This window comes from Dasypus novemcinctus, chromosome 27 (assembly GCF_030445035.2).
Source record: "Dasypus novemcinctus isolate mDasNov1 chromosome 27, mDasNov1.1.hap2, whole genome shotgun sequence".
NCBI lineage: Eukaryota > Metazoa > Chordata > Mammalia > Cingulata > Dasypodidae > Dasypus > Dasypus novemcinctus.
This window is the reverse complement of record NC_080699.1, coordinates 1,767,015-1,784,209: the sequence shown is the minus strand read 5'-3', so window position 1 is coordinate 1,784,209 and position 17,195 is coordinate 1,767,015. Positions and strand designations below refer to the sequence as shown.

Genomic DNA, 17,195 nt, shown 5'->3' with positions numbered 1-17,195 from the left:
TTTAATTGTCACTTAAAGGGTAGTAGAGATAAATAAATGATTTTGGTGTTTTACCTTAAATCAATGCAGAAGTGGGTAGTGCTCCAATCTTCAGAATCCAGGTATTTTTGACTACTCAGTATCTAAAGAAGTGTTGGTTTTCCAGTGGCTAATTACTTATATGTTTTGTAAATTTCTAAAAATTGAATTTATTTAATGTGTTTTTCTTGATTCCTCTCTAAGCTGAGCAGGTAGCCTGTATTTTGTTTATCGTTGTATTTCGAAAGGCCTGGAAATTATCCTGTAATTCTGCATTCTGCTAGAAGAACAGAAAGGCCTTTGGTTTTATTATAGTTGAGATGCAGGTGCTAAGTACAAAGGTTTCCTTTAAAACCCTTTTTCCTCAAATACCAACGTAACTATATTCACAGCCTATTTATTTCTCAAAAAAGACTAGTAGCTATCGGCCATCTACTGAGTAATATTAGAATATTGTATTACTGTATATTGTTTCTCTTGAGAGTTTTACTTCCTAAAACTTCAAATTTTCTATTCTTGTTTTTTTTTTTTCTTTTTTTAGGAGGTACCGGGGATTGAACCCAGGACCTTGTACATGGGAAGCAGGTGCTCTAACACTTGAGCTAATCTACTCCCCTAAAACTTCAAATTTTAATTTCTTAATATCTAATTGGGCATAAGTTTAATAGATAAAGCTTTCTAAAGTTCAAGGTGAGGTTTTATTATTATTTAGGCAGAATCTTTAAAAATTGTATATACGCTTTGGGTGGATTGTTTGCTTTATTAATATGTACCAATAAAGTTGATTTTTTTAGAAGTTGTTTGTGGAGACGCCCTTCTCAGCGCTTTGCTGGGACCTGGAGCGAGGTCTCACAGTTAGTGGCAGAAAAGTGGTGATGGGGAAACCTTGAGTTAGGTGGTGGTTATGGACTTGTTTTATGAGCAGCTACTGTTCCTTCTTCATTTTCTTGGATTTTAGCCCAAAAATTTAAAAGATATTCAACAAATATATTCTGTAGTAGTGAATCTCTAAAGAAAACGCTCGGCGCCTTTGTCCCCAAGGTTAGTGTTTGAGCCCTCAGTGCTTTCCCGACTTCTCGGAGAGTAGCACAAATGATGGGAGATGGCAGGCACCGTTTGTTTTAAGACATGAATAAACAAATGGCGAAAAGGGAATCTCACCTGGGGAAGCCAGGGCGCAGCGGAAGGCAGCTGACACAACAAGATGATGCAACAAAACAAAAAGAAACACAGATTCCCATGCTGCTGACAACAACAGAAGTGGACAAAGACAGACGCAGCAAATAGACACAGAGAACAGACAACTGGGGTGGGGGGGAGGGGAGAGAAATAAATAAGTCTTTTTTTAAAAAAAAGGTTAGTTAGGGGTATGTTAACAGAACAGTTTAAAGATTATCCTCGCCCTGTACACACTTTGTATTTCCATGATGTTTGCAACTATCAGTTGCAATCAGTGTGTAACTATAGAAATCTGTCTGCTCTTTGAATAGGTTTATATGTTCTAATAAGTAGAATTTAAGGGATTTTGTTAATGGGTAAGGGAAATCTCCTTTAGTAACTGAGCTGTAGTGCAGTGCAACTTTAACTCATTAGCTACTCTGCCTTATGGATATAAATTTCTAATTCTTTTGGAGCTGGGATGATGTCCATTCATCTTTGTGTCCTTAACTGCTTCTGCCACGACGACGGCCACTGCTGCTTTCTGCTCGTAATAGTGGAACCCATGGCTCCATTTCTGGAATATTAATAGGGGACTTTGTCTAACTTAAGCCTGTAGTTAGTAAAGCAAATAAAATTTACCTAATGACTCCTACAGAAAGCACACCAAAGTGGTTTTCTTTACTTCTTTTTGTTTTTGTTTTTGTTTTTGTTTTTTGAGGTACTGGGGCCACAGATTGAACCCAGGACCTCATGTGTGGAAAGCTGGCACTAAATCACATTGCTCCCTGAGGTGGTTCTCTCATTTGTTTGCTTGTTGTTTGCTTTTTTCTTGGTTTTAGGAGGCACCGAGAACCGAACCTGGGACCTCCCGTGTGGGAAGCGTGTGCTCAGCTGTTTGAGCCACATCTGTTCCCCCAAAGTTATTTTTCAATGAGAGACATTTAGTCATGATATCTCATATTACTTGTTGGAACTCTTTTATGGAAAAGTGAAATAGGAAAAAAATTCCTATTATTCAAATGACCAGTATGTAAAACTTAGAAAAATGAGCCAGAGTACACCTCGCGCCATAAGCCTTTCTGGTTGCAGCTGTCAGCGGTGAGTGAGGCACTGTCCCAGCCACAGGGGCTCTCAGCGCAGCAGGGGCGAGGGGGTCACGGAGCTGGAATAGGGCAGGTGAATAAAACGTTCTGAGTGGAAATGTTTTGAGATTTCGTGTTAAAGAATTAACCCAGCGTGCTTTGTCCAAGGCTGAGATCAGGGTCTCTGCAGTTTTCTTGTGGGACTCCCAGAGTCGGAGCAGGAAGGACTCCAGAGCCATGGTTTGGTTTTGCTTGTTTTAAGATTTATTTAATTTATTTATTTCTTCTATCTACTCGTTTGTGCTTGTTGTATGTGTTCGTCTTCCTTGTTTCCTTGGGAGGAACCAGGAACCGAACCCAGGACCTCCAGTGTGGGAGGGAGGCGCTTAATCGCTTGAGCCACCTCCGCTCCCTGCTTTGTTGTGTCTGTCATTATGTTTTTCTCAGGTTTCTTGCTTGCGTCATTTTGTGTCAGCTCACTGCGCCTGCCCGTTGCGCCGGCCTGCTGCTTCTCTAGGAGGTGCAGGGGACCAAGCCTGGGACCTCCTGTGTGGGAGGTGGGAGCCGGGTCCTGGGGCCACAGCGGCTCCCGAGCCGTGGTTTTAATAGCAGCATGGTTGGAAGGCATCTCCTGAAGGCTCAGGCCCTGAAAATGAGGCGGGATTCTCCGCGTATGAGGGGGAGTTTTGTTGTTTTTGTTGTTGACTTGGGCTTTTTTTTTTCTATTTATTTTTATTAAGTTTATTTCAGATGCACAAAAATAAAAGAACAGAAAAAGTAGCTAAAAAGTTCTTTTTCAGGCACTTTTCTCGTCTCATTCTAACTGCTAACTCTGTTGTTCCTCTAGTGTTCAGAAAGATGCACAGGTGAGCACAGATGAGCTAAGTGACAAAGTCAGGGTCTCCATATTAGTGGAAAAAACTGAGGAAAAGAAAAAAAGGCTTATTCGCGTTCTTATCTCACATGAGGGGATTTTAAATGCTCTTTGGAGTTTCTGATTTCCGCAGCACTGGGTCGGCCTGGGCCGCGCAGTGTGTCCCTGCATCACTCTAGCTCAAAGAAACAGGAGTCATGTGACAGCCGCGACGTTTTCTAGTGCAGAGCTTTGCTCACAGATGGTCTCTGATCCCAGGAGGCAGAGCAGCATCTTGAAGTTCTAGACATATTTCAGTCTAACATAGGAGAGATTGCAGATTATTTAAGTCTTCTGGGCTTTTCTTCTAAGGAGCATAATATACATTCTAGGTAATGCCTGACATTTAAATTTGAGTTTACGGTAAAATTCTCAATCCATTTCAACAAATCTCATTTAAAACCTGCTCTTTTCTCCATTAGGGTTAGAGACTTCTCAGAGCCTTTTCTCTGTGTTCCTTCCATTTGCCCTATCCCTTTAAAATATATACTGTCAGCAGTTTCTACAAACTAGTCATTACTCCTGAAACGTCTGCCAGGCAGCAAGAACGAGGCGTGTATTATTTCACAGCATTCGGATCGCTGCCCACACCTGCTCTTTTTGCAGTGGTTGCTGCCCAGATGCGACATCTGAACAGGCAGCTACTGAAATTTCCTATTGTACTGATGATTACGGTTGACTGTTAGGTGCACACCTAAGATTGTGTTTGTGACATGTGTTTCATATTTAAAATAACTTGTAATTGAAGTGTGTTTAAAAAAGAATGGCATGCCATGACATAGCCTAGCTTCTAAAGGTATCTTTAAAAATTGCCATATTAGTATTCTCTGTGGAGTCAAATTTCTTCTTTGTCAGAATTTTTTTTATATTGAACAGATTTATTTTAAAACTGTCTCTATGTAAAATGAAATACACATTTTATTCTTAATACTCTTTTCTCCTGTATAGATAAATATATAGGCAGCTTTTACATTTTCTTGGATAGAATTTAATTTTTTTACTTTTCTCTTTTCTAGTGAAGGAAGGATAAGTGAAAGTTAAATTTAATAATTTATTTTAAAAAGGACTTAGGAGCTTAAAATGCAGCAGTTAGTTCACTGAAAGTCAGGCCTTTTGGGGGCAGGTAATTTCCGGATTACTTCTAATGACTCATGATTTTAAGAATCCCTGACCCCCAGGTATCTTAATTTTCTATTGGGATTTATTTATATAGTGACCTGATCAATTGTTTCACTGTTAGGTATCAAAATAAGCAAATGTTTAAATATAATTCATCTTTATTCTTCCAGTGTTTTATTTTCCAGCAGATAATTACTTAATCAGCATAATCCTAACTGATGAATTTCAAGCATAACTCTTGCAGCTATAATAACATGTCTGGAAAAAGAAACATTCTTTAATATAGCATTTTTGTTATCACTGCCATTGTAAATAATCTCTTAGAACATATAGAACTGACAGAAAGTATGAGATTTTTGTTTTATAATAGTTTTTCTTTCTTGATTGAAATAAGATTTTATGGAAAAATTTAAGGAAGTTCTATGACTATAGTCTTGTGAGATATTGGAAAACAAATCACAGATAAATTTACTGCTGTTTAAAATGCCTTTATGCCCCTTCTTATTTTTCTAACACTAGAGCCAACATTTTAGAGAATTTCCTTTCTTCTTTTTAATGATTTGAAAGTTGTCCTCACAGTAAGATTCTCAAAAGAATCTCACTTCCACGTTTTCTGCCATTGCAGTTAATATGCTAATTACATTGTTTTTTTTCTAGTTTTACCATCTGTACTAGTCAGCTAAAGGGGTGCTGATGCAAAATACCAGAAATTGGTTTTTATAAAAGGTTTTATTTGGGGTAGAAGCTTACAGTCACAAGGCTATAAAAAATAAATTACTTTCCTCACCAAAGTCTGTTGCCATGTGTTGGAGCAAGATGGCTGCTGGTCCCTGCGAGGGTTCAGCCTTTCTCTTCGGAATCTGTGGTCCCAGCTTCTTCTGGTCTCAGCTGTAGGCTGGTGTAAGGTTAGTCTCTCTCCTGGGGCTCACTTCTTTCCAGGTTTGGCTGCTCTGCTCTTTCCACAAGGTCAGCTGTAGATTCTCAAGCTCTCTCTTCCCAGGGCCTCCGCTGTGTCTATGGAGCCGTCTCTGTTCCTGTGTTCTTCTACTGTGTGATTACTTCCCGGGGCTCCAGCATCAAAACTCCTCTGTGAGTCCCCGCCCCCCAAAATGGGCAGGGATTCAGTGTCCTACTGATGTGTTCCAGTCAAAACCCCAGTCTTAATTTAATCAAGTAAAAGTGAAACCTCTGAATCTAATATATCTAATACGCCCAGAGGAGCAGACCAGTTTACAAACAGAATCCAGTTTCTATTTTTGGAGTTCATAATACCAAACTGCTATGCCATTCAAATGAATTTTGCATCTCTATGAAATAACTTTAATACATGTTTCTTTTACTTAAATTCATTCTTCAATTTTTAGCCACTTTCACTTTGCATCATCCCAGTAGCCAAAGTCAAGGGCTGAACAATGCCGTGGCGCAGCACTGTGCTGTCCAAGATTCAGTGGCAATAGAATGTTCTCGATTTGCACTGTCCAAGGTAATGCCCACCTGCCATGTGAGGCTGTTGTGTGCTTAATATGTGGCTAGTGAGACTGAGGCACTAGATTTTTAACTTCAGTGTTAATTACTTTAAATCAAAATAGTCACACGGCTAGTACCTACCCAGTTGGACCATGTAGCTAAAGAACTCAGCAGCTGGTGTTTGTTTTTTTTGTTGTTGTTGTTGGTGGTTTTTTTTTTGAAAGATTTATTTATTTCTCTTCCCTTCCCCCCCATTTTCTGTGTTCTTCCGTGTCTGCATTCTTGTCATGCGGCACTGAGAAACTGTGTCGCCTTTTTTTTGTTATTGCGTCATCTTGCTGCGTCATCTCTGTGTTTGTGGCGCCACTTCTGGGCAGGCTGCACTTTTTTCACGCAGGGCAGCTCTCCTTGCGGGGCACACTCCTTGCACATGGGGGACCCCTACACATGGGACACCCCTGCGTGGCACAGCACTCCTTGCGCATGGACCAGCTCACCACACAGGTGAGGAGGCCCTGGGTACTGAACCCTGAACCTCCCGTATGGTAGGCGGACGCTCTTATCAGTTGAGCTACAACTGCTTCCCTGGTGTTTGGTTTTGATTTTTCACAGAAACTAAACAAGGTATATGATTTGAAGATCATTGTATAAACTTAACTAGTAGGATCGAAGTCATTTATTCCCAAGAATAAGATTTATTAGCTTTATTTTATACACTTAAAGAGAGGAAGCCTGGCAATATTAGTCCTCAAAATTAGTGCACCTGTCAGCTATTTGCACTCACAGTATCCTACGCAAAAAACCCATGACTTTTTCTGTTATGATAGTACCTGCTGAGAAAAAATATAGCTCTTCTGGTTGGGTCTGCATGTGTGTTTTTACCATGGGGAAAACTGGTAGAAGAAAAATAAAAATAATGCCTTAGTTTTTTTTTTTCTTTGCATTTTTTTACAATACTCTTAATATGTAACTCTCCCAACAAGAGGAAGAGAGAAGTCCTAGAATTGGCATTATTCTCACTTGTGAGGAGAAAATGTTTCCCATTATAAGAGAAATTCTTACGTCGAGAAGGGGCTGTGGGAAGAGTGACTTAAAGGTTTAGCAACCCTGCTGTCAGGCTGTGCTGAGTAGCGGTCACTGCATCTGCAGCCGTGCGAGCGCAGGCCAAGGTAGCTGCAAGCTGTGGACTGCGCAGGCAGTGTTTCTATAACGTGAGGAAGGTGAGGACGGCTCGTCGGACATGGATGGGTTTTAGGGTGCTGATGGCACATCCAGGTGAGACCACAGGCGGCTCAAAGTGCCCCAGAGCCCCCCGAAACGTGGAGCAGCTCGCAGCCCAGCAGGGCCGTTCCAGGAGTTGCATGACTCACTCATTTTCATATTTTGTGAGCTTTTTTTCTCCCCCACCCGTTCCCAGTGTAGCGACAGTAACACGATTCTACTGAGTTTTGAAAAGAAGGTGAAAGCCATGGAAGAGAACAGAGGATGGAGTGGAGGGAATGCTAGGAAAAGTGTAAACATGTGGAAAAGGGGAGCGGCTCAGGGTCGTTCCCTGTGGCGGGAGCCGAGCCGGGGAGAGCGATGCAGAGGGCAGGCCTGAGCTGGGTGAGCAGCTGGGTGTGCGAGTCCAGCTCGGCGTGGCCGGCAGCTCAGCCGTGGCCGGCAGCTCAGGCATGGCCGGCAGCTCGGCGTGGCCCGCAGCTCAGCCATGGCCCGCAGCTCGCCATGGCCGGCAGCTCGGCGTGGCCGGCAGCTTGGCGTGGCCGGTGTGAAGAGCCCTGGAACCTGAGCAGATTTGGGTACGGGGTCATGGAACTGGCTGGGCTTTCTCCTTTTCCTGACTTGCCCGGTTGTGAGTTCGCTCCTGCAAGTACAGCCAAGGCTTGGTTCTGAGACTGAGTAGGTGTAACCATCAGACCAGTCACTGTAGAGCAGTCATTTCACTGTTTGTTTCAAGAGGGCATCACAGTGTTTGAACCATGGCACGAGTTGTCTAGAGCAGCTCTTGTCCAGCAGAGCTTTCTGGGTGGTGGCAGATGGCTGTGTCCTCCGTCCAGTATGGCGGCCATGGCCACATGTGGCTGTGAACACTAAGATACGGCTAGTGTGCCTGAGGAGCTGGATTTGATTTTATTTTAATTGATTTTCATTAAGCCAAATGTGGCTGATGCCTATCGTATACACTGAATAGTGCAGGTCTAGAATCTTCAGCAAAGCTCACTGGGGTGTAAAGGAAGTGGGCACTGCGTCACTGAGCATATTGGACTTGAAGGAAAAGTTGAGTAAAGGTATTACACTTGGACCAGACCTCCAGCCTGTGGTTTAAAATAAATGTTTTGGATATAGCGCTGTCCTATTTCTTTTGCATTTGATCTTACTGACTTTAAAAACCTGACAGAGATATAGAAAGTGGGGGGGGGTAAAAACTTCCAGAGTGAAATGGGTAGACGTACAGTAGAACGGCAGTTGTGCCGTTTTGATTTGCACCTCAGGGTAGTCCTGCAAGCGGCCAGCTGGAGGCCGGCAGAGCCAGGCCCGCCCTGTTAACAGCGACCGTTGCAAAAACGGGACAAGGACGCCAGCTGTAAACACCTTAGAACCACATTCGCGTCCCCTCTTCTCCAGCGCTAAACAGATCTGCCAGCTCCTCTCTCCTGAACTTCCCAGATGGTTTTCTGCCTCAGTCTCCCCAGAATTGTATTAAGAACACAGATCTGATTCACAACTCTGCTTGAGAACTTTTTAATAACAAGCAAGCATACAATAAAAAGTTTCAAACAAATTTTGATATGCCCTTTTTCCCTTTTGAACCTAATGAGTTAAGTAGACATTACCCCAACAATGAAAATTAAATGGGTAAAACATTTTTGTTAGCATACTGGAAGTTTGCAATTAGACATTAAAGATATTCATAACCCACAACCTAGTTTTATTCGTTAGCCAAAGGGGTGCTCATGCAAAATACCAGAAATCTGTTGACTTTTTATAAAGGATATTTATATGGGATAGAAGCTTACAGTTATCGGGCCATAACACATAAATTACTTCCCTCACCAAAGTCATTTTCCACATTTTGGAGCAAGATGGCTGCCGACGTCTGCCAGGGCTCAGGCTTCCCGGGTTCCTCTCTTCCCAGGGCTGGCTTCTCTTTCATCACAACCAAGCTCCTCTGTGTGCTGACTTCCTGGGGCTTCTCCTCAAGACTCCACATCAAAACTCCAACATCAAAACTCCAGCGCTGTCCTTCGCCATGTCTTTTACGGTGGCGACTCAACACCCTCCTGGCATGGCCCAATCAAAGCCCTGCTAGTAATTTACTCATGCTCAGGTACAGATCAGTTTACAGACGTAAACCAGTGTCTGTTTTTGGAATTCATGGACCATATCAAACTGCTACACTAGTAAATGCACTCATGGGACTCCTTAAAACACTATCCTATATACCACAAAATCTTTTTATGCAAAGGTGTTCATCATGGAATTATTTATAATAATGAAGACTGTACATGACTTAAATGTTCAACAGTAGGGAGATGACGAGGTAGGTGACAATTACTAAAGTGACGTCTTCCCACATCACTTGGTGTGTGCCTCTGCTATGGTGTGTGTTGTATGCTGTGTGCTCACTATGTGCATTTCTGCCTTGCTCATCTTGTTTGAGTTACCATTATGCCTAGCACGTTGTAAATGCTCAATGAATGTGTGCTGAGTAAATGAACAAATGAAACCAAGTTTCAGTTGCTTCTTATCAACTGGTAAAAATTAAGAGATGCTCTATTCATTTAGGTGCAGTAACTTGCAGTTTCCATTAATAAGAAAATGTATTTCAGATTTAAACCTGTCTCATTGAGAAAATATTTTAGTGGGCAGATTAACATTTCAAACACCTAAAGGTAAATTTGATTAATACATGTTTCAAATATGGTGATTTTTTATAAACTTCATATAAGTAACATATCATTTTATGTTTCCAAAGTCTCCTTAAGACATTTTAGTATGAAAGTGTTTATTTTTCTCCCCATGGGTTCAGAACTTTTTGTGTTTTTAATCATTCATTTTAGCTCACTATTGACCTTTTTTTTCCCCTCAAATCTATGATTTGTCCTCATCATCAGTTTCTCTAAGTTATTTGTTCATTTGTAATGATCAGTTGTCCAGGAAATTGGTTTTTTGCATACTAGTATATTAGGTTATATATAGTACTTTTATTCTCCGTAACTTAAGGAGGCTCACAAAGGGAGACAATCTGCTTATTTCTTTTAAATTATATTCTGGCTAACCTAGATTATGGTTTGATGTGAGCAAGAAGTGCCAGTATTAGAAATGCTCAAATACTCCATTTTACTGTGCGGTCCAGTAGATTGAACTCTATTTGCCTTCACTTTATAACTATAATCTCGGTGTCTAGTTCTTTCTAAAACTTTAGCCGTTTGTCGTTGTTCAGCATATTTGTGTCAGCAGCACCCTGCAAACCGACGAGGCTCAAGAGGGCGGAAACCACGTCTGTTTTGCTCACTGTGTCCCCAGAGCCTGTCGTGATGTCTGCTTAGGCTCTCAAAAAAGAATCGAGGGCCCTGCCTGCTTTGGCCAGTTAGCCTGGTAACTGCTTCCTGATGAACTAAGAAGCTTAAACAATGATTTCGTGTTTGATAGGCTCTTTGATTACACACACAAAAAAGACTCCTACACCTTATGAAGAGAGAGAGCTGCCTACTGAGACGGCGAGCGCGGCGCTCTGGCTTTCCTTTCTCTGCGAATCCACAGAAACTCTAGTGGTTGTCCCCTTAGAAGCAGGAATCTGGTGACACCAATCCAGGGTTTCTCTGTTGTTCTGTCTCCCTGCTTCTGAGTGGTGCTTTGTTCCTCTTCCCTCTATCAGATTGTATTACTTTCCTGTAACTAGCTCCTAGTTCCTGGAGACAGAGGCCCCTCATCGCTGTAGGGACAGAACTTTTACCCCGGGCCACCCCCACGGGCTGCCGGTCAGCCTCTGGGGTGACCGGTGCGGGCCTGGGCTGGACAGTGAGGCCGGACGAGGTCTTGCCGTCCTCGGGTCAGGAGCCCCTGCCACCACTGCCTGGCTTGGAGGTCTTCTCGGGGGCCTTGGCGTCTAACGCCGCCCCCCCAGCTCATTGGTAGACAGGCCCCTGGTTTCCCCCGGTCTTGATGATCTCTTAAACCGCGCCAGCCTCCCTGTGCTGGTTTTATGACCGGCTCCTTTCCAGGACCCAGAAGATGACTTTCATTACCTACGATGAAGGGCCGTGTGCCCCTCCTCTCCTGGCTTAGAAAGGGTCCACGGCACGAGTGCCTCGTCCGACTGTGCCCCCTCAACTCGCCTCGGAGAAAGACACTTCCATGAGTGGAATATTTGTGACTTACATGCAACACATGCACTGGAGATACCAGAATATTTTTCAATTACAAATGTTTAACAACTTGGAAGATGACTAGCACTCCAGCACCACTGAAACCCTGCGCTGGGCAGTACCAATAGAATAGCAAGTAGAACAATAAGAATTGCTGTAGTCTCCATTTTTAAAATTAAATTAACCTCTATTTCTCCAAGCTTTGTAAAGTTTCAATGCTTTATATTAGACATGATTATTGCTCTTTTATTCAGAGAAAAACCACAGGTCAGATAAATGCTTTGGGAGTTACATGTGATCTTCACTGGATTTTGCTCACTTCCACATTCATGTTTACCAGTATACCAGTGTACTCTTAGGGGCAGCTTTATTTGGGGGTTAATGGGTTTTAGTCGTGTAAATATGAGCTAAAAACCACGGTGGCGTAGAACGTGGCTGAGGGAAGTGCATTTGGGAGCCACGATGGTGGGAGTTTATCCACTGGCTCGTCTCAGTGGGGCCCAGCGGTTTTCTTCTGTCTGGCACCCAGCAGTTATTTTGGTTTCACATAATTCTATTTATTTTAGTTCTTTAGTGGTAAATATGCACCAAATTAATGTCTTTTAGAAAGTCATCATTAATACAGAAAACTTCTCTTTTAAAAGCAGGACAAAAGAATCAGAGTATCTCAGCCCTTGACAAGAGGACCAAGTGCCTTTATTCCAGAGAAGGAGGTAAGCGCGTCCGTCTTCAAGTCAAGTGTGATAAAGAGTAACTGCACCCAAGAGTGTCTCCATCTTTAATATAGAGGAAAAAATGTTTTGCTCTTGAGTTTATTCAATGTGTCTGAAAACCACAGAGCAATTTTCTTTCCAGTTTCACTTAAAAATTTAAATGTGTAATAATCTACCTCATTAGTTTAAGATTAGGCAGTACTGCAAGGTTATAATAATACAAATTTAATTATCTCTGACTTCAAATATAACTTTTCTGAACACTCTGAGAAAAAGAAAATCTATTGTTAACCTTCAGATTTTAAGTTGTAAAATGGCCACTGTTTCATGATGATTGTAAGTTACATAAATGTTGAGAAAAGATATTTGAAATGAGTCAATTTCCCAAACAAGCCTATTAAATACATAAAACGTGATGTGACATCACTGCCAGTTGCCCTTTTCACTTGGTTCTGAGTCTTTGATTAGACAAGGTGTCACGTGATCTCCAATTTAAGTCCGCACCGCTTTGTCGAGGTAGGGGGTCAAGGTGGTACAAGCAAGTAAAAGAGGTTATTCAATGGTGCCAGGGAGACTCCAGCCAATAAAAGGTTTATGCCTGTTCTGTGGGATACAGCTCTACGGAACATCGCAGCCATGTGCAGCTGCGGCGCGTCTCGCTTCCTAGATGCCCCTCAGCTAGGTCTGGGCTCAGTAAAGCTTACCAGCCCCTGCCTGAGCAGCCCAGTCTGCTTCCAGGGTGGTTAATTCAAACATGGGGTCACCATGTATGTCGATCCACTCCTTACTGGGAAGATATCATTTCTCTTAAAGTACCAGGATTATTCCTGTATTGCCAACGTGTATAGGTCACCTACTGTATGCCCGCATTGTCTTAAAAGCAGGAACGGGTGAAATTAGAATACTGCATGGCCAGAGTCGGCAGTTCTTCATCTTCAGCTCACTTTCTTGGTTTCGGCTCAGGGTCAGAGGCCGACCCAGGGGGTGACCATGTGCTGGAGAAGCTCCTGTGCTCTCTCCCTTTCCCTCAGGTCACTCAGGGCTGCTCTCAGCGGAGCGATGGCCTGAAGGTGACAGAGATCCCGGAAACAGTCGTGTTAGCACGATGTAGTTGAATATCGTCTGTGGGCAGAAGCTCCCGCTGTTTTCAGGATCTGTTGCATCATATGAGTCTGTTAATGGCTTTTAGGCATTCAGATAGAAGAAACTTTGGCAGGGGAAAACAGAATGAAAACAACAGATATGCTACCCCTAATTGTGTGTGGCTCACCTGGACCCTATTATCAAACTCATCTTGGTCCCTGTAGTAGAGAAATGGGGGGAAATGGACAAATGAAAATATACTTGACTTTGTAATGAACTAAAGTGAAATTGCCTCTTTTTAAATATACCATTGTAGTTAATATTTCCTCACAATTTACACATGATACTTCCTTCAGGATTAAATTTCCCTGGGTCAGTAGTACATTTTTCATAATTTGTACTTATTTTTCAGAAAATCTCTTGAGGGTAAGCAGAAGATCTTAACTGCAGTGGCTCTGGGGAGACCAGTAGTCTGGACTTGAGGAGCCCTTGGCATGGCCCTGCCCTTGCTGGGTCTCTGAGCCTGAATTTAATCTTGGGTGGCTTCTTCATCTCTAAAATAGGAAGCATATCGTTCTTAATTCTAGAGCTCTGATTCTAAACTACCAAGAATGAGCCAACCTAGAAATAAGCGTCTCGTGTCCATTAATCCCTGCAGAGTTGGATCCTTCTACAAGGTGCTAATCAGCTCTTAACACTTTCAGATCCAACCCATCCCACCACGGCATCGTGCAGAAAGCTGTATGCAAATAATCTGGTTTTGAAGAAAGTCCATTTTTGTAATTTACCTGGTTTTGGGTAATTAATATGATAGGGCCAAAACAGGAATGACAGTATTCTAGGGTCCTTATTGATTTTTAATTAACACTTTGCTACAAATTATGTTTTTTCTTTTATCCCTAGAATGACTTCAGAAAGCTTTTCTTTTTCTATTTCCTATTAAATTTTTCCTATAAAAAACAAGGCAAGGGTCAGACTGAAAATACTTGTCTTAAAGATAACATGATTAATTATCTTCACAAACTGTTGAGATAAAATCGTAAATGTATGTAATCAAACGCCACTGCTTTTGCCTCACCACAAATAAATGTTACAACAGCCAGGAAGTGGGTCCTGAAAATCTGCTTATGTTCCTGGCAAAACAGATGGAGGCCTCTTTCTCCAATTTCATAGCTGTGTGTGTAATGTTTGATAATTTGACATTTGTTGTTTAATAAATTGTGATATCAGAGCCAAAAATGGATGGCACTTACTTTTTTATTTGCATATCTGGTATGAGCAACTTCATCATTTCAGTGTCTGTTAGTATCAAAAGAACACTCATTTGTTTCAGTAGTGGCATAACTATGTGTTGACGTCTCAGTAACTTGTTGGCTTCTGGGTACCAGGTGGCCCAGGCACGCCCGGTGGATGAGCGCACCAGCCTTCTCGTGGAAGAGTACTCCACGTCCGGCCGCCTGGACAACATCACGCAGGTCATGAGCCTGCACGCCCAGTACCTGGAGTCGTTCCTGAGGAGCCAATTCTACATGCTGCGCATGGACGGCCCCCTGCCCCTGCCCGACAGGCACTACATCGCGATCATGGTAGCCGCCCGCCACCTCCCTTCCCCGATGTCATGTCCTCTCCACTAAAATTATGTGTGTCTGTAGAGTCACGTATGATTTATGGAAACAGGAATTGAAGAAGCCCCTGGACTTGTGGCTAAAAGTCCCTCAGGGGAAGCGGATGTAGCTCGGTGGTTGAGCCCCTGCTCCCCATGTGTGAGGTTCTGGGTTAAAAAAAAGGAAAGAACCCCCAAAACATTTGCAGTGCATTGAAACACTTAGTGCACTGAATGTTAATCAGTTTTCTGTAAACACACTTTCCGTATACGATCACTTATGATTAAAGAGCTTGTAAAGTCTAAAATAATATCCCACAAGTGTTTTTGCTTTTGATTTCTTGTTTTTATTACTAATTTGAAAAAAGGTTGTTCATGATATTTTACTTAGTTTTTACATGAAGAATATCAATAATTAGGTCAAATAGAGAAAAGTCCCCGCACTAATGGAGAATCTGCAAAAGAGAAGAATTCTTTTTTTTTTCCCTATAAGAACAAGTTTTGTTTTTTTTTTTTCAAGATTTATTTATTTATTTAATTCCCCCCCCTCCCCTGGTTGTCTGTTCTCTGTGTCTATTTGCTGCGTCTTGTTTCTTTGTCTGCTTCTGTTGTCGTCAGCGGCACGGGAAGTGTGGGCGGCGCCATTCCTGGGCAGGCTGCTCTTTCTTTTCACGCTGGGCGGCTTTCCTCACGGGCGCACTCCTTGCGCGTGGGGCTCCCCCACGAGGGGGACACCTCTGCGTGGCACAGCACTCCTTGCGCGCATCAGCACTGCGCATGGGCCAGCTCCACACGGGTCAAGGAAGCCCGGGGCTTGAACCGCGGACCTCCCATGTGGTAGACGGACGCCCTAACCACTGGGCCAAAGTCCGTTTCCCGAGAAGAATTCTTAAATGAATTATAACACTTCTAGGTATAGTACTTGTAACAAACTAGTTACCTCTTTAATGTTATTTTTTTGTGGGAGGAGATAATTATAAATTGGGATGATAAGCAGTGGGAATGAGAAGGGTAGAGAAAAACAGTGCTCCAGGCGGACTGTTACTGAAGAAAAGGGGGAAAGAGGACGTGATCAAAGTGCCGTGTGTGGGGAAAGGCTGGTGGACCGCGGGCTGCGGAGCGGGCAGAGCGCACCCGGAGGGGCAGGCTGGCTTCTACCAAGTCTGTGCCCTCACTGAAGTTTGCTATTCAGCAGCAGCTGAGAGGGTCTGGGCAGCGTTCGGGGTTTTCCTGAACAATGGCTTTCACCTGAGACTACCATTTTAGCTTGAGGTTTTGGTGACACACTGAAAGCAGAGCTAGGAGAGAGAGAATAAAGCAGGACTGTCCTGCTGAGAAGTAGTCCCAGGGCAGGGAGAGGTCCAGGCTCTGCTTGGCATGGCTTTACCACGTTGCTGTTAAGGCTACTTCTCCTGCGTGGGAAGGGACGAGTCCGGGAGCTTCCGTTTCACCCTGCGGGGGTGTGCGCAGCGCACCTGGAGAGCGCAGGCGTAAGACAGGTGCCCCAAGCGGCCTCAATTCTGACCTGGCAGAATACGGGTTCTTTATGATGTTTTAAAGAGAATGCACTCTGTATTACTTGCCGTAATGAAGAATAGACATCATTTCCTTAAAGTAGCTAGAAGGGGGCTCCAGGTAGACGTATGCCCACGTCCGGATGAGAAACTAATTGACCTCACCTGACATCCATTTGCCCTATGTACGCGTCAGCGTCAGGTATCGTTGAGGAGCCTCTTGCGGCCTTGTGATGGAATCTTCAGAAGAAGGGATGTTCCGTAAGAGAAGAATTACTGGCTATAAAAATTATTAACTCCCCCCAAATCTTTCGTTTAGAAAGAGTGGAATTCTACTCTGCCAGGACTGTTTGACCATGAGCCCTTCGTTTGTGTTTCAGGCTGCAGCTAGACATCAGTGTTCCTACTTAATCAACATGCATGTGGATGAGTTTTTAAAGACTGGGGGCATTGCAGAGTGGCTGAATGGTTTGGAATATGTGCCACAAAGACTGAAGAACCTTAATGAAATAAATAAGCTGCTGGCACACAGGCCCTGGCTGATCACAAAAGAGCACATTCAGGTACTGACTGCCTCTTTGATATAAAAAAGGAAGTTTACTAATGATTCTGGCAAAAAAGTAAACTTTTAGTGAACTATTTTGCTTATGACTTAACTTTAAATACTTGCATGTTAGGACATGGAAAACACAATATAGTGTATGAATATGTGTAGAAAGATAAACATAGAAAGTCCATGGGTTTCATTCAGGTTAAAAAAAAAGAATTTCCCTGTTTAAGAGATGAGTAATTACCTTGTCCAAGCACGCTGGCGAGTGGCTGAGCAAAAAGCTGATTTCTGTTTTCCAGCAGTGGGTGAACATAGAAATTCCCTGGGGAGATAGGCTGCCCCAGTTCCCGCCTCTGCTGTTACTCCCAAGTTCATGACCTTTAGAAAGCTGGCTTCTGCCAGCTTTGGTTCCTTCCTCTATAAAATAAGGGAGCTGGGTTAAAGGAATTCTGAAGTTTTTCTAGGTCTAACATTTTATAATTTTATAATTCTCAAAAAAAGTTTTACAAATAAATAGTGATTTGTCCGCTGGTGTGTGGAAGCTTAAATCCCGGTTTTAAAAGTCTGAATAAGAAACAGCGATGTGATTGCTAGAACGCTTGG

At 42.9% G+C, this 17,195-nt stretch overlaps 1 protein-coding gene across 4 annotated transcripts in view; it reads left to right on the top strand.

The window, feature by feature from the left end:
• SESN3 (sestrin 3) overlaps positions 1-17,195 on the top strand; it is a 73,607-nt gene that overhangs the window by 32,554 nt on the left and 23,858 nt on the right. For 2 of the 4 annotated variants that reach the window (XM_058289319.2, XM_058289320.2), the window contains exons 2-4: positions 11,777-11,842; positions 14,314-14,511; positions 16,423-16,605. In XM_058289319.2, coding sequence (XP_058145302.1) covers positions 11,777-11,842; positions 14,314-14,511; positions 16,423-16,605 — 447 coding nt within the window. Of the gene's footprint in view, positions 1-11,773; positions 11,843-14,313; positions 14,512-16,422; positions 16,606-17,195 lie in introns of all 4 variants that reach the window. The other 2 variants (XM_058289318.2, XM_058289321.2) reach the window with 1 other exon arrangement.